The sequence below is a fragment of the Helobdella robusta genome, assembly GCF_000326865.2.
Source record: "Helobdella robusta unplaced genomic scaffold HELROscaffold_87, whole genome shotgun sequence".
Taxonomy (NCBI): Eukaryota; Metazoa; Annelida; class Clitellata; order Rhynchobdellida; family Glossiphoniidae; genus Helobdella; species Helobdella robusta.
Genome location: NW_008705498.1, coordinates 236,797 through 255,835, shown reverse-complemented (window position 1 = coordinate 255,835; position 19,039 = coordinate 236,797). Strand labels below are relative to the sequence as shown.

Genomic DNA, 19,039 nt, shown 5'->3' with positions numbered 1-19,039 from the left:
GTTATTTGGGGAAAAGTATACCATATATAAAAATATATAATTTAATTTTAGATGAAATTTTATATTTATTATGTTAATAAGTCTAGCGTCGTTGAATACTATTATGACAAAGAAAATATAAAAGGAAGGTGTGATAAGGATAGTTAATAAGCCTCTAATACACCAACAAACACACGGAAACCGTTTTGGCTACTTTAGATTTATATACAATAATAAACTATGTCTTCAGTATATAAAATGATGGACAAAATTAAATACATTTTTTATAACTAATGCGGAAACAAATTAGCCAGTTCGAATCCAGTTATTCAGACATAGTTATTTGAAGAATCCAAATTGTTTATTTATTTCCATGCAGTGTGCAGTGATTCTATTGAAAATGTTTCCCGGCGACGCCCATGCAATCAATCATTCCCCAGACTCCATTTTTAGGACTTTACGTAAATTGTTTTTGCAAGCGGAACATCCAAGCCACGTGGTTTATGATGTCTAACGACGTGTACCCGTGCAGAGGCAGGCGATGTATGATGAAAATTTTTCTATGACACGCGAGTAAAAGTTAACACATTTTTTAAAATTTATATATTTTTATACTGTGCCATTTCATTGCTTGCTCAAACAGACTCAACCTTATTAAGCACATGTGGATAGATGATCGAAATTACGGTAAAAATTAAATAACTACATAGCAATTTGAAAATTTGGTGCGGAGGTTTATGAGGTTGAATCAATGAGTTTATGTAAAATAACATAGACAATTTTCTCAATTGCACACATATGATTTGTATTTTGATACGTCGGGTTAGTTTGGTTAATATTTTAAAAATGCTTGTATGGGAAGAATGCGAATTTAATTAGTTTACAAATTTTGTGGATAATGTACGAAAATACATATTTTCTTGCAAAAGTTTACAAATAACGTGAATTTAATATAATTTGAAAAATATCAAAACTCGTAAGCGGGAGCGGAAGTCTCGTGAATGTGGTGTGGTATGGCAGGCGTGAATAGTTTAATGAAACGCTTTGAATATATTCACCACTTTATTCAAAATATGTCAAGCTTTCACATTGAAAGCTGGAAACAAAATTCACAATAGAACAATGGAATAAACAGTCAACTCTTAGGCTTACAAAATTAATTGAAGCTATCACAATTTTAATTTTAAATATTTCAAAAAACCAAAATTTTGCAATTTTTAACCGATTAAGAAAAAGCCTGAAATTAATTTTTGTAAGCAAGTTTTAGAGGCCTGCTTGATACGACCTAAACGTTGTTATATCCAACATGAATATATGTGTTACTTTGGCTAAGTTGTGTTGCGGTACAAACACAACAATATTCTGCCTGCATGGATGTAACATAAAGAGCACACCAACAACATGCAACAATTTATTCGTCTAATAAATCGATGAAGGCAGAAGTGTTCACTTCATGTGTAAAATTATTCGTATAACGCTGTTTAAAGTTTTAATACCTGGCTTTGAAATGATTTATTGCTTCTCGTTAGCATCATGCATCATCAGACGTCATCATTTTTATTTGTTCAAAATTTTCATCGAGTTGTGCTTTTTATTATAAAAAAAACTTAGATCCAGTCACTAATTTATAATTAATAATAATTATTTTTTACAAATAGCTTTTGTTTATATATTCGCAGATCAATGGCATCCACTAACAAGCCTACGTGGCGGGCACAGGTACAATGTTTTGACCCAAGCCAGTCAAAAACAACAAATCGCATTTTCACTCACTCCACGTCATCATCATTTTGAAAATGATGTTCTATATTCAAAAGTCTGTATAATAATTAATATAGATGGGAGTATTGTGTGAAATTGTCATTGATCCTTGCGTAGAAGGATTTATCATTACACCTTACCGGTTGGCAAGTTAGCTCAGAGAGCAGAACAGCAGAAGTGCCATGTTTCACGTTGATGCTATTGCGGGATGACTTGGTCCAAATATAATCTTTCCAAAACTTTAAAGTTAACGCGTACTGTGAATGTGGAAAAAAAGTTTATTGCAGTTGAGTGAGTGAAGAACTTTACGTAAGCATCTTTGCGCTTACCGAAACAACATTTGACATCCACATCAGATGGTCACATGACGTTCGCCTCAGATGAATGCAGTTGAGATATCGTTATCAGCCTAATTAACAATAACAAAACGGCTCACTCCAGGGAACATTCCATCATGCCAATTAATCATTCCAACTTATTATATGCATTCTCAACGGTTGCGATTTAATGTGATGAAAACGAAACAATTTCCAGTTATCCGAGTGCGATTGCACATTGGGCAGCGAATGACAAAAACAGATTATCATGATCAGATGCATGTCTGAGCAAAATACTCCATCAAAACACTTATTGGGTTCCATCATTGCCAAGAAGAGGTATATGCAGTGAAGTTTTTGAACTAAGTTATCACATAACGGCTTGCTGAACTATACATAATTATTCAGCATCCAATCAATGTTCTACTAAAATAAACACTGAAAGGTTGCTGGATCATCAACCTGCAGATGAATTTTACTTTTTCAAGGAGATTTTCAATTTTATTTACTAAACTTCTAGAATTTATGCTGTAGTATCGAAAAAATTATTACTAGATGGATTATTTAAACTATAAGAATTGTTTATCATATCAGACGCATGATAATAATTGCATTCATTAGAATTAAAATGATGATAATTATTATTGAGGCCAGTCATAGATAATGTGATACTATATACTAAATTGAGCAAGTATTGACTTAAAGTAAAAAAAGAACAGAATTGAAACAATGGAAAAAATATAGATACACTACACAGGTTAAAAGAGTTGTTTGTATCAGAAAGCGATTTGCACTTTTGAAAAGATACTACAAAATAATTTGTGCAACGAATTAAACTAAAACAGTGTACATAGCGTGTAACAAAATCGTACGTTTGTGAAATAAAAGAACTGTCGAATGAAAGAACTGTACTTTATATATATATATAATATATATATATAATATATATATATGTATATATATATATATATATATATTCGTAACTATGCAATGTGTCTGTATATTTTTGCAAAAGTTTGGTCATTTTAGTTTTCTCATCGAAATATTTTTGTCAATTTTTAGTTAAGGCACTATTACAAGTATCTTTCTGTTTACTTTTTTGTGTCTTTGAAGAAATAAATAAAAAATAAATAAAAAAATAAAAAATAAATAAACTGTAATGGATGTTAATGTAATGATAATCAAAAATTTATAACCATAAATGACCAGTATCTTGAAAATAGAAATGATTAAGCGTAATGTTTAACAACCATTTTGAATAAAGAAAATATATATATGTATATGTATATATATATATATATATATTTATATTTATATATTATTATCAAACACTTATAAAGCGCCTATTAAAATGAATATCTCTCACAAGCGCTATCGAAAAAAGAAAAATAATAAACGAACAGTGAAATAATGTACATCCTATCAATAGACGATATGATACAATCAATTACAATCGTTCATCGCAAATAGATAAGTTTTTAAATTCTTTTTGAAATCAACAATGTTCATCTTTGACATTCTCATCGACATTGGCAGACTATTCCAGACGATTGGTCCCGACACTGCAATGTCTCTAGACGATGTCTGCAGCTGCGTAGTTGGTACAATCAACAAATTGACGTCATCTGATCGCATGCGTCTGCCAGTCGAAGACAGCGGCTTCTTTATGAATCTATCAGCCAGGTATTCTGGGAGTTGTCCGTTTATGGCCTTGTACATAATGACGCATATTTTGTAAAAAAATTCGATTTTTCACTGTTAGCCAATGGAGGCTATTCAGAATTGGCGTCACATGATCGTATTTTCTGCCTCTAACAATCACCTTTGCAGCTCTGTTCTGAATAGACTGGAGGTCAGCGATAGACATTTCTGGCAACCCATAAAACAGACTGTTGCAATAATCCAATCTCGAGTGGACAAACGCATGAACCAATGATTGTGTTTACAGTTTGATCCAGATATTTTCTTATTCGGTATATTTGTTGAAGTTGTGCTGAACATGATTTAGATTGCGATTTTATGTGGTCACAAAGTTTTAATTTAGTGTCAAAAATACATCCCAAATTGGTAGCCTTCTTGCAAAATTTTATCTCATTATCTTCAATCATTATTAAATCAATTTTTACTTTTGATAGCTGCTGCCAGGTGCCCACTGGTAAAAACTGTGATTTATTTTGATTAAGTTTTAGACAATTTTTTGACATCCATGTGTCAACTTCAGCCAAACATTTTATTAGTCTTTCAACTGCACTTTCGAACTGATCTGGTTCACTGCTGACTATTATTTGAATGTCGTCGGCATATGCATGGTAAGAAAAACCAAAAGTATCAATTACATTAAATACATCAGCTGTATACAGTATGAACAAAATAGGTCCAAGTATTGAACCTTGTGGCACTCCGGATGACTTTGTTTTTACACTAGACAGATCCCCTTGGAAAAATACCTGTTGAGTCCTTCCAGTCAAATAGGAGTCGAACCACTTGATAACAGTTCCAGCAATGCCAAAGTCGTGAATTAATCTGTTCAATAGAATTTGATGATCGACACAGTCAAACGCTGCACTCATGTCCAAAAATGCGAGTAGAGCAACATTCTGTTTGTCGATGGAGGCAAATAATTCGGACAAGACATATAACAATGCCGTCTCTGTAGAATGGTAACGTTTATATCCAGATTGATGAATCGGGAACAAATTATGTTTATTTAAATGATTTACAAGTTCACCTATTACGACACGTTCTATGATTTTGGAGATGAAACAAATGTTAGATATTGGTCTGTAGTTTCCGAGCTCATTAAAATCTGCGTTTGTTTTTTTCAAGATGGGTATCACAGCCGCATGCTTGCAAAAAACAGGAAGTGCTCTAGCACACAAACATGAATTAACTAAACTTGTGAGAAACGAGATGAAGAGGTCTATATGTTTTTTCAAAATGTGAGTAGGAAGGACGTCTAACATGCAAGATTTAGATGGCAGATTAAGAACAATTTTTTTTACATCTTCTTCTGAAACCACTGCAAAATTTGAAAACAAAGAGCTATTGTTTAATTTACATCCATCAAAAACTGGTTTGTCAACTACTTTGGTGTCTCGTTTTATTTTGTTGATTTTTTCTTCAAAATGTTCAATAAATTGAGAACAAGTGATGTCTACATGTTCCTGAGACGATTCATTATCATAATTTTTGCAAATGATTTTATTAATTACTTTCCACAAATTTTTAGGGTTTCCGTCGTTTTCCTTTACCAGTGTTTTCCAATAACAATTTCTTTTTTTAGAGAAACATTTAGTTTTATTTCGCAAAGCAGCAATCCACTCACTCCGACAGGCAGATGATAAATATTTTCTATATTTCCTTTCTTTCTGTCGACAAAGTTTTTTAACTGTTCTGCATTCATCATCAAACCAAGGAGTTATCAAATCGCATCTGTGTTCTATAAAGTGAAGAGGCGCAACTTTATCAACAATTTTCTTCATTTCATCATTGAAAAGTTCAAATTCAAAATTTACGTCGTGACTCTGACATGGCTTTGATAACGGAGAATTTGCAACATACGAAAAAAACAGATTTTCATCAAGTTTTCTCCACGATCTACTAATCTGCGAACTTTTTTAAGACATATTCGTTTAATTGGTATGCTAACATTTATCAAACTGTGGTCGGAGTACACACCACTAAGAAATATATTACTAATTGAAACATGAAAATTTTCAGAACAAACAACCAGGTCGAGTGTTCCACCTCGTTCGTGAGTTGGCTCACTGATCAGGTTGGTTAAATTAAACGTTTCAAATAGATCAAGTAGTCTGTTTGCGTGACGATGATTGCATCTTTCAATGTGAACGTTAAAATCACCAACCAACAATATGCTCGAACTTAGGAGTGTTATGTTATCTAAAACTTTTGACAATTCTTCGAAATATAATGCATTCACTTGAACTGAACCAGGTCTGTATAGAGATAACAAAACAAAATCTTTACTGTTTATAACAAATTTGAGAGCGACAACTTCGAACGTGTCAAAAGGAGGCAGATCAATCTTTTTTTATTTGAAGTTTGATTTAAAGAATACTATTATTCCCCCATGATGCGGATCATTCAACCTCAAGAAATCAACATATCTAAACCCAGGTGGCATCGATGACTTTACTGATACATTTTCTGTGGAACCATGCCACGTTTCTACCAAAACAAGAATGTCTAAGCCGTCTTGAATCATTTCGTAAACTTTATCCGAGTTTGAATTAATTGATCTAATGTTTAACATTCCCAGCAATACATTACAATCACTCATCACATCATTTCTAGACATCACCTCTTCCGTGCTTATGCTACTGGTGTGTTTTGTTTCGTTTTCATTGGAAACGACACTATTTTCCCTCTTCCAACCGGTCCTCTGACCCGGAATAAAAAACCTCGTTTATCATCAGATTCCAATTTCTTAGCTTTTTCAACCAGCATCTTGTATTCCTGTCTTTGTTCTTTTGTTAAGTCATCGCTTAGTCCAATGCCTGCATATTCTTCAGCCAGTGATTTTATTTTATACACGTTTTTCATTATTAAACTTTTGATCCCAATATTTTCAAGTTTTACCAACAAAGGTCTGATTTTATTTTCATCCTTCTTACCAAGCCGTGTTATCTTAAGAATATTTTTTTCCGTTACATCATCTGTTAAGTGTTTAAATATTGTCTCAACATTAGCACGATCGTTTTCGCCCTCTTTTAAGCGAAATATAATCAAGTTTGTTTCTTTTTTCTTTGTTTCATCCACTTCAGCAAGAGTTTTCTGTACTACCTTGACCACATTGTTGATGCTGTCTACATTTCTCTTTATAATGCTTGCAAATGTAACAGTCATTTCTTTTTTCATACTATCGATTTCACTGCGAAGACCGTCGTCAGAGCGGTTAACCTGACTAAACTTGTTTTCATTCGAGTTTATTATTGATTTTATGTTTTCAATTTCTGATTTAACCATCATGTTCATTTCGTCCAGTTTATCTATTTTTGACAACATTTCGTCTCTATTTACATCCAATTTTGCTAACATTTCATATCTACTGGTATTGATTAATTTTAACAACGAATTCATATCAAATAGCTGATCTAAACAACTTTCACAAAACCATTTCAGGCCGCTACAAAGATTTTTAGTTGATCATATATTGGTTTATAAAAGGTATATCTATATTGATTTATATAGATATAGATATATATACATAGAGAGAGAAAGAGAGAAGAGGGAGAGTGAAATAAATAAAAAAATAAAACAAATACATAATAAATAAAGTTGTAACGTCAAATTAAAATGAAATGTAGCATGTTCTTCGCACAGAACACCAATTGGACGCTTCATTTCAACGTAGCCCGTAAAGATGTTGATAGTAGGATTGTATGTTGCATGTAAGCGAGCATGGGATGGATGGATATGTATGTCGAGCATCGTCGTACATGGAGCTATCTCCGCTCCTACTCTTCCTCTACATGCCTGGCTGCATTGCGAGTACAAGTGATGCAAACTTTGTTGCCGTTTCAATGTTTCAAAATTTTATGTTGTCTGTGCATGACACAATTTTATTTTCTCTTTTTTTGGAAACTGTTTTAAATCGCAAAAATTAACTGAGACAGTTTTTTATGACACTCTCACTTTATTTTATTTCATTGCTGATGTTTTCTAGTTGAAGTTGGACAAAAACGTGTGTAAAACAAATTCAAACTGTGTGATAAACAAGGATTTTAATAATGGAAATTTATAGTGATTTGTTTCGTCAACAAATTCAATATTTATATAAATGTATGAAATATATTTACACACACACACACACACACACACACACACACACACACACACACACACACACACACACACAAACACAAACACACACAAACACACACACATACATACACACACACACACACACACACACACATATATATATATATATATATATATATATATATAAACATATATAATATGTACAGTGGCGAATCTCGATAACTTTAACGGGGGGAGGCAAAATTTTGAAAATGTTTAAATTTTGACGGGGTGGCCCCAATTTTGACGGGGGGTGGCAAGATTTGTGGTAGTGTGGCTGAGGCCCTTTTTTTGGTCGATTTTATAAATAAAACTGTTCTTTTTCTGACTTTTATTAAAAACTGCTCACAACGAGGTCTTGTGCCCCCCTGCCCCCCGCCCTTGATCCGCCACTGAATATGTACAATTTTAAACGTTCCAATGCAGAACAAGTGATAAATTTAAAATGATTTAAATTTTCCTGTTTGAATTGAAAATTTTCAATTTTTTAAACACCAACAATAACCTTCCAACATAATTCTCTTAAGTTAGAGATTTGTTAACGTTTGAATTGTTATCAGTTAGAAAATTGTTAAATTTGTTGATTGTTAAACGTGATTATTCAAAGAATGAAATTTGCAAAACAAACCCAGCACTCTCAATATTTCGACAATAACGAACAGGGACTGAAATGGTGGTGGTCGTTTTAATTGATCGGGTGGATGTGCCCCATGTTGTCGCCAATAGAACGTTACATACACTGAATGACTAGCATGATGTTGATGACAGAGTCTGCCGTGACGATGATGATCATCATCATGCAAACAGCTACGTCATCATCATCGTCATCGTCATGGTTTCTCCAAGAACATACAAGTAGGTGGTTGTAGTATTGGTTTTTTTTTCTGACAGTTTTGTTTGCTGTCTAATTGATGTTGAATGAGAATGAAGGCGTTCATCATCCGCCGCCAGCCCCCTTGTTGAAATGTGGATGAAGTTTTATAAGGCCGTCCCTGAAATGTTTTAAATGAATGTTTGCCTTGCATGTTTCTGATTCTGCAGTGTCAGGGTTGGCCACCTTTTTACCAAATAGGTTTTTGTAAAATTCACTTTCATTATCTGTGCATCATTACATTTTGATTGTCTGAACTTATGGATTTTTCGTTGGTATTCACGTTTGCAACAAAACTTTTGTTTTTATTAAGTTAGACTTTGAGTACGTGTTGTTTAATTTAAGATTGAATCATATTAGTATTAAAGAGATATTAAATTTCACAAGTATTTGTTATTTCAAGTATTAATATTGGTATTGACACGTTTGCAACAAAATTTTTTGTTTTTAATAATCAATTGTTAATCATGTTTTATATAGAAAATTTGCCAAAATTTGTGATGAATAAAAATTACCAAGCAAAGATTAATATCATGCAAAGCTGTTGCGCTCATTCATTCATCAAAACCTAACCTGCACAAAATAAGTGGGTCATTCAATCATTTCTTCATGCATTTATTTATTAATATATTCATTCAATCATTCATTCATTCGTCCGTTTATTTATGCATTATTTTGACATACTGGATATAACATTAATAAAATCTGCAAATTATAAAATGAGAATGTGTGTTGGAAGCCACCATTTGCATCTGTGTGTGTGTGTGAGGGAGAGAGAGAGAGAGAGAGAGAGAGAGAGAGAGAGAGAAGAAAGAGAGTGTGAATGTGCGAATGATGTTATATTCTACAGTTTAGATTTTATCAAAACATTCAAATGTCTTAAAACACAGGTATTTCATATAAAAACTACCACTATTTGTTGTTGCGCGCATAAAAGTTGCATCCTGAAAAGGTTGTACGTAATAACGGTGAGGCGGTCCTTGCATCCTTCGTAAAGCATGCTGTTTGTCTGATTTATTATTTATTGAGAAATACAGCAGAATATTTTTGTGAATGCAAAAAGATTTCCTAATTGCATGTAGCTTAAAATAAAATTTGTTGTCTAGCTTTCATGTGGCATTATGTCTACAGTTTATTATTTTATTTTAAAAATTATTTCATTCAAAATGTGGTGAAAAAGTCAATAAACCAATTAATTTTAATTCTTTTCAAGTTTTACATATTATTATTATTATTATTTATTATTATTATTATTATTATTATTATTTTATTTTATTTCATTCCACTGTATGTTTATTTTACTTTTGGCAAAAATAAAAGAGTTCCCATTGTTATTATTATTATTATAATTTTTATTATTACTATTACGAATCTCTTTTCAGCAATTCTCAGAGACCTCAGCAGCGAACACACAGTGCATGAAACGACTCAGCAGCACACTGCATTACATGTGATGGGCTGGGATCTTTTTGCACTCGTGTCCACTCACGGCAATGGCAGTGCCCAGTGGCGGATCTAGGGGGACTTTTAACACAAAACCTACCCCCGTTTTGTATTAAAAGTCAGTAAAAGTAATTGTCTTAGAGTGATAAGTAAAAAAATGTCGTCAGCCACAAATGTTGCTCACCCCCAATCAACACATTAAGACATGCTGAAACTATTTCAAAAATACCAACCCCCGTTTTAAAATTTTGACCCCGCCCTTATAAGCTTGGACATGAAAAAGAATATTCGAAATGAAAAAAAATCCGCAAGTCATTCCACATCTTTCAAAATTATGGACATAAAATTGTTAGAAGAGTTGAAAAATTTATTACTGAACCAGCTTGGTAGGAGCAAAATGCAAGCAACAATAAATTTCACCTTCGACTCGTTACTGCACTAACTTGATTGAGTTGTGTTGCACAAATACTTAAAAAAGTCTTTCACACGCCTCCTAAGTTCAAAGGAATGAACAACACGCCCAAACATCGTATAAGAATGCGTGCGAAACGACGCATCACACACGAAGCATGTGATAGGCAGGGATCTCTTTGTCATACAATCGAATCGAACCCGGTCACTTCACACAGTGCGAAACATCACCAGGCCATCTTAACCATTAGGCCATTACCAGAAAATGTTGTCTACCATTTAAATTCGATTGCTACAACAATTCAATTCTTCAAGTGGAGGTCTGACAGTTAAGTGGCTGGCAAGTTGAATATGGCAAAGCGTTAATTCTTTTTAGGTATTTATCTGTAGACCTACTTTTGGCTAATTTAGTTAGAACATTTTTACAATGTTTTGTCTTGATATTTTTAAACTTGTCAAAATATCTTTAACTACTTCTAAATTTCCTAAAAATCTAACATTAAAAACTCATTTTTGTGTCTTTCCTCTTTAACTAATTACAGAACTATTTCCAACATTTTTTGTATTGATATATAAACTTTGAATATAGTTGCTAGACTTGGTCGTAGTACTGAAACCTTCTCGACAACACTAACAAAACAATTTTTCAATTATTCTTCTGATAACTTCTGGCTTCTACTTGATCTTCAGTATTCTTGCTTTTGATACTGTTGACTAGAATATCCCTTATGCAACAGAAGTACATTTTGACATGTAAAAATAAAAGTAACAAAAAGAAACCAAAAATGAATTCAAATTAAGAAAATCAAAAATGCCTTGGTCCACGTGACCCTCCTTAGCCAGTCCAATTATCGAAGCTCACGACATAACTGAACATCCGCCTGTTGAAATTTTGAATGTGACTGTGGTGTAAGTGTGTGCGAATGTGTACAAATGTTCAGATGCGACTAAACATGAGAAGTGATGATTCTATTTTCATTTTTGGTTGTCATTATGATAATTTCAAATTTATCTTTCTAAAATATGCTGATACGCGCATTTATTGTGAGAAAAATGACAGCCTGAGCGTTGTCTACATCGAACAAAGTCACACTTTAAAATCCAAACCAATGACCGACAGCATACTGTCGGCCATTCAATTTTTTAAAACTGATTAGTTGTCTGCTGCATGTTGTTCATTTCTCAGTATCGTATCGTATCATATCGCAAAACTTTTGCAACGCCTCTCGTGAGTTGACTTCAGCGCTCTCTTCACTTTTTCGCAGTGGCAGGTTGAATAAATGATCTTTTAGACACTTTTTAAGTCACTTTGACTTATGGTCTTTAATTTCTTCAGATCAACAGGCAACGCGTTCCAAGTTTGGGCAGCTGATACAGAAAATCTACTTTTCCCAAAATGAAAAGATTTGAATTATGAAACAACGAGGGCTGCGTGGTGGATGATCGCAATCGCCCTCTGTGCTGGAGCGACATTAAAATATTCATTGCGGGTTGGACTTTCATACAAATCTTAATTTCAGTTACAAATAGGAAAGCAAATAATTAAACATTTCCTCGAGTCCGTTTTAATTCAAGCTACATTGAATAAGTGTTAATCTTCTCCATTTCAGCAATTTATTTTCAACTTGTGATCATTTTTAACTCATCCTTCTGTAAGAACATTTTATACATTTTATTGAAAAATTAACTTATTTTTTTTGTTATGACCATTTTATTTAAAACAATCGTTGAATTAGTAATAAATTTTTAAAATTGAAACATTTCTGTTCATCGTTAGTTACTTCTGGTCAGCGCATTATGTCCATCCCTGACTTCTTCTGAATGTTGCCAGTTTTCAAAAAGTCTTCTTGCAAATATTTGCAAAATGAAATACAATTCAAAAAATGATACATTTTCAATTTTATTTGCAATTCTCCGTTTAGAACAGTGTTTCTCAACCTTTTTCAGTGTTGGCCTCCCTAAAAAAGTCCTAATGGTCCCAAATCCCGTCGTCAATAATTGAAAAAAAATCAATTTGTTATAACAATATTTATTCAGACAGATTTAATTAAAATTAGCATTATTCATAATAATAAGGTTTATGTAAGGTTTTTTAATTTATTACATAAAATGTTATTGAAGCTTAATGAGATGATTGTTGCTGTTTTCCATCACAGAGAAGATGAAATCGAGGTTCTGTATTAGACAGAGATACCCTCATATCATTCGAGGCATCCAATCTATTTCTATCTTTAGTCTTGATAGATACTAATGTAGAAAACCCTTTTTCACATAAGTAGGTGGTCGAAAATGGAATCAGAGCTGCCATGACTTTTTTAAATAAATTTGGGTATATTTCTTTCAGACTGCACCAAAACTCTGCCAATCCTTTGGAATTGAATTCAGCTTTTACCAACTCTTTTGATCGAAGATCAATTAAATCTTCCTTTATTTCTTCTTCATCAGCAACACTATCCAAGTCAATAATGAACGGATTTCGTATCCAAAGATTATTTTCCAAATTTTTAGTATCAAAATAACGCTCAAATGATAGTTGGAGAGTTATGATATGTTGTATAATTTTTTTTTTTATTTCAACAGAACAGGCATTGATTTGTTTCCACTGTTACTTATAACATCAGCTAGGTATGGAAAATTTGCAAGGTTTTCAGCTTCTACTCTTCTTTTGTACAATGAAAGCTTATTTAAAAATCCTACTAATTTTTCATTGGCGTCGATTATTGTCATTTCTGGTCCTTGCAAACAAAGATTAAATTCATTTAAGAGTGTGAACAGATCAGCTAAATATGCCATATTAACTATGAAATCAGTCTTCTCAAAGTCACCTGCTAACGTTTTTTCTTTTTCTTGCAAAAATGAAGACAGCTCATCTTTCAGGTCCATTAGTCTTGAAAATACCTTTCCTTTGCTTAACCACCTGACTTCTGTGTAATATAGCAAGACATCGTATTCAGAACCAAGTTCTTGGCATAAAACTTTGAATAAACGATGGTTTACTGCTCTTGATCGTATAAAATTGACTATTTTGATCGCTGTAGACATGACAGACTGAAGCTTTGCTGGTAATGTCTTCACAGCTAGAGCATGGCGATGGAGCATGCAATGAGTTACAAGTGTCTGTGGAGAATTAACTTTGATTAAGGCAGCCAATCCAGATTTGTTACCCAACATACTTGGTGCTCCATCAGTACAAACTGAATGTAATTTTGTCAACCAACTAAATTCATTTCTTTCAAAAAAAGTTGCAATCATTTGAAAAACATCTGCAGCTTTACTAGTTGTCAGAAGTGGTTGACAAAATAATAAATTTTAAAATTACATACATAACGAACATACACTAAAAGCTGGCAACACATTGATACATCTGTGGTTTCATCAAGTTGCATACCAAAATTAAAAGGACTACTTTTCAGTTCTGACATAACTTGGTCCAAGATATCATTTGAAAGATCTGCTATTCTGGAACAAATAACATTATTAGAAAGTGGAATTTCTTCAACCTGTTTTCTTTCTTTTTTTCCAAGAATTAACTCCACCATTTCAAGTGCACAGGGTTTTATTAAGGTTTCTCCAATTGTATGTGGTTTTCTTTTTTTGGCAATCAAATAGGCAACTTTGTAAGAAGCCTCAAGAAGTGGTTTCTTTGGTTGAGCAAATCCAACATTTTTTAATGTTCCAGTGGCTTGAAATCTAGCTCGCTTCAGTTTGAAGGTATCCAGGTTGTCGTTGACATTTCCAGGATGTTTGGTTTCTAAGTGGTGGCGTAACTTTGCTGGTCTCATTCTATCATTACAATATACTGCTCCGCATAAGAAACATTGTGGCTTTTCAGTGCCATCTTTTTCAGTAATAGTCGTGAATCCAAACGCAACGTAGGTTTCGTCATAGTGACGTTTTTTCGACATTATTCAATAATGATTATTGAAAACTGAAAATGATAAAAAAACACATATTTTAAAAAGAACTGAAATAATTAAAAAATCACAAATATAAATTACCAGTTATGTTAGAAACAGCAGACCAAATTTTTTAGTTAATTTATTCAATTAATTGTCTTATTTTATTAATTTTATTGAAAAAGAAACTCATGCAGGGTATCACAAAAAACGCGACAGAAAGAAAATGAGGGATTTATGAAAACAGAAATGTGCAAATCATTATTCAAATAAATACAATATGGAAAGCCGTTACGCAAAAACAATTTTCATATAGTATTCAAAAAATCGTTTTTAGCATGATTAAAATTTTGTGATTTAACAAAACTTATATAAATTTATAAAATACATGTAAATAAAACACCTTAGTTGGCCTCCCCTAAAAGATCATTTGGCCTCCCCAAGGGAGGCCGGCCCCACCGGTTGGGAAACCCTGGTTTAGAACTACAACAAATAAATATAATGAGTTAAGATTTAAATAAGCGAATGTTTTATAATTTGTTGCGTGTTGCTATTATTTTTTAATTTACGCATCTATTGCATGTTTCCCACCTACCAGATAGAAGAGACGATTTATTAAACATTAAAATTTAAAAGTTTAAACACGTTGAAGAAACATCATTTCCATTTTATTTACTGCAAAAAGCAGACCAAGCGAAAGGAAACAGAGCAGAAGTTAAATAGAAATCACGTGACATGCGAAACATAATGTCCATTCCATGTCGTGTTTTGCGAACAGCAGTTGTTTTCTCAGAAGGATAATGATTGCTAAGTTGAAGATATTCTGCCTAATTGTGTGGCAATAACTTATGTGCAAGCTATAATTCCCTCCTCCCTCTCTCTTTCTTTTCTCTCTCTCACTTTTTCTTCTCACACTCCCATATACACACATTATCACCCTTTCTCTTCCTCATGTTTGAACGTAAATATTTAATTAAGCATATTTATATGCAATAAGCAAGTATGCATATATTATATAATAATAATAATTAATATCATTTATAGAGCGCCAATGCAAGCGACTGAGACTGAAATGATATACATAAATATATACATTTATTTATTTATATAGTACAACTAATATTACTTTAAACAATTCTATCTATTCGTTAGCAATAGAACAAACAAACACGGCAGCCCATCATCCGATGTAAGCACAGCAGAGCAGAGAATGGCGATGCACGAAGTTAAGATGAAATGACAATTTACGAGCAACAAGCAGAGCAGGAACCTTCATTACAATGAAAGTCTGCCCAGTTTTTAAAATCTTCCTCTTATAAAACAAAAACATAAATTCAGAAGAAAACATCTTGTACAGTCACTACCTACAAAAATAAAGAATAACATAGATAAAACAAAGAAAGATACAAGAAGCATAGATGAAATAGTCAAAAATGAGAGATATAAATAAAGCAGGCATAGATATGCGATGCATAGACATAAAAGGTTGTGACAGGGAGATGACATCTGTCGAACGTATGGAGGTCTGTGAAGGATTTGCTCTTGTTGACAAAGTTTCAAGAGAACCAGCGCGTCCTAATGCATTGCATCTTCGTTTGTTACTCGCATCAGTTTCTATCTTTTTAGTTACAAACATCATTTCTTGTTATTTTTTAACGTTTGTAACGCAAATTCTAAATTTCTATAACAAATTGAAAATCGGGTCCATGAAAAATTTGTTTGCAATCTGTTTCACAAATATTTTGAAGGTTTTTTAGTTATTCTTTATTTATTTATTCAGATTTTCAATTTTGCGATCCATTTTTATTGAATCTGAAAAACGAGAAATGAATTAAAGTTTTATTTTCCGATAACCCTTTGTTTATAAAAAAAATACTAAGCATGATTTGATGTACATGGAACGCCGCAGGAATGTTTGAGCTTAGCGTAGGACAGGAAAGTATGAAATGCGTGTGTGCAAACAAACGCCTGCCTGCACGCTTGCATGTGCAACAGCGACGCGAAATTTCACGACACATAATAAAACGCCTGTTAAATAACTCATCAGCTGATGGCGTTGTCATCGCGAGTAAACAATTACCTCATCTAGGTAAACATCGCATCCTCACAGGTCAGAGTCTTTAACATGTTATGCCGCTGTTTTTCTCTGCGGTCAATTTCAATATTTAATTTATTGTTAGCACCGTTAAAAGATCTAACCATTTTCAACCTGACAAACTGTGGTTGACAAAATTAATTGAAAGTACACTAAAATATAAAGACAGCAAAATGGACTTTGGTGGACGAGTTATAAATATCTGTCCAAACAAAAACTTCTTTGGAGGTCTTAGTGAGACATAAAGAAGTGAATGATAGTGGGTTGCAGCAATAAAAAGCAATCAAAACTCCGCCAGAAAAATTTCTGAGACAGACGCCTAATGATAACGAATGAGCCAATAAAACATGGTGCACGCACTTATGCTTAGCATTGTAAAACATCTTCTTGTTTGCCTTTTACGTTTGTCTACAAGCGAATCTGTAGATTTCAATGGGACATTTGTTTATCTCTTCTGCTAGATTTTTACTGAATAGAAAGCATGCATTGAGTGTGGGTTGTTTCCTGGGGTCCTGCAAGTCTGAAGATGTTCAAGTCTCATTCATCGAATGCAGAGACTTCTGTGATTGTACCTCGTTATTCGTGTAGTGATTTGCATAGGTATATATTTAAAATATTCATCCAATTGGTGTGATGAACATACAAGCGGATGCAACATGCAACATTGGAAACCACATACGACCATAGATTTGCTTGAAAGGTGCACAAAGTGGGGCCAGCAAGGCAATTTATAACTAACTCTCATTGTTATGAAAACAATTTCTATCTTTTATTTATTCAATTTTGATTCGCACACCAAGTCCTGATGGCCTGACGAGATAAGAAGGATGACTGAAGAAAGTGAAGAGGAAGAGGCACTATAAACATTCGCCCCTACATTGATAAAGTCAACTTTGTGTCGACTATTGATATTTTTATGCGAAGGCTCTGTTTAATTGCTCTGCACGTTGAACCACTAGCATGAAAGAATCGACATTTATGAATACAAACATTTATGAATACAAACATTTATGAATACAAACACACGCACATGTAAATATTTATGTAAGGAGTAAAACAAAATGTGTTAGAATGCATTGCACATAAATAATGAGTACGCTGAACATAAATTTGTATGCCTGCCCTGTGAAAGCTGGTTGTTGCACACAAACTTGCACGAAGTATACGAACTCTCACAAAAATGATATCTCATGATCGTTTGTGTTCGCGCTGTGTTTGAAAACAAAAATATCGAATGTAGTTGAAAGTTGATGGACGCGAGGACTCTGCTAGATTTTAAATGTAACACTTCATTCAGGTTGCTGTTGCATGCGTTCTTCTCAAACGAATGAAGAAAATAATGAGGGGACCATAGATCTTTGGCCGGTAGAAATAAAATTTAATTCACGTAACTCATAAATAATAATGTTATAGAAAGTTCAATCGGGAACAAACATCTGACTGATTCTAAATAAATTAAATAACTGGTTGAATGTATGCACGGTTAGTTATAATTGACAGTTGGAATCAACAAAAAATGAACGAATAGAAGAATGAAAAAGTGTAGAAATGAATAAAATTATTGATGGAATTGTTTACAAACGCATGTCTTCTTCTCTCAGACAATAGATTATTTGTCATCCCGGCTTTTGTTTTGCCGTATCGACAGATTTCTGCATTTAGATGATTTCTTCCGTGGTAATAATTACTTGTTGTGCAAGGTTTTCAGCAAAAAATTTTTTAAAATTTTTTGTGGACTAAAAATCATCTATCGAGTTGTTAAAAACAATTTGGTAAATCAGATAAGAAAAAAATCTTCTACCAAAAATTAATTAAAAATAATTTTTCCCGTGTTTTATATTTTAATTAAAATATAAAAAATAGCTTTTTATATCAACTATGTTAACTTTTTGTCAAATTTTTGTTTTTGTCAAAATTTATGTCAACTATAGTTAGTTACATTATTTAACTATTTAACAGCTGGTTTGCCGCGAAAACATCCAAAAAATTCTTACATCTTACAGAATCTAATAAAAAATTTTCAAACCGTAGTTATTAATAAAATGTTCACAACGGACAAACAAGCCGACAAATTTGTATACATAGGAAAAGAATGTGAACACAAGAAACTGTCAGCATCGTGAGCGGGACCCAAGGGTACATTAATAAGAAAGCATTCAGATGTATGCATTTATGTCCACAACCTTCATTTGTTTTAAAATATATCCCAAGAATAGAGGAGACAACAGCAATCAGATTGCATGGCTCCCTCCGTCTGTGCGTAAGTGCACATGCTGGTTGGATGGGTGGAGAAGACACGTGCACGCATTCGTACATGTACGTTCATGTCTTAGAGTCGTGCATAAAGTTGAATAAGTTATCCTGTGAAATTTCATCTTGTACTACAATGAGCTTCTTTGGCAGCATTGTCATAAAATGTGCAACTTTGAAATTTTTCTATTGC

The 19,039-nt window shown here is 33.0% G+C and overlaps 1 protein-coding gene across 1 annotated transcript; it reads right to left on the bottom strand.

The window, feature by feature from the left end:
- Window positions 1–1,222: 1,222 nt before the first annotated feature.
- Window positions 1,223–7,115, bottom strand: HELRODRAFT_182498 (hypothetical protein; the record flags this gene model as incomplete). The annotated part of the gene is made up of 6 exons (XM_009032750.1): window positions 1,223–1,264; window positions 1,881–1,997; window positions 5,707–5,869; window positions 5,927–6,102; window positions 6,220–6,459; window positions 6,519–7,115. 6 exons carry the CDS (start codon window positions 7,113–7,115, stop codon window positions 1,223–1,225), a joined length of 1,335 nt encoding a protein of 444 aa, XP_009030998.1.
- Between the last annotated feature and the right edge of the window lie 11,924 nt (window positions 7,116–19,039).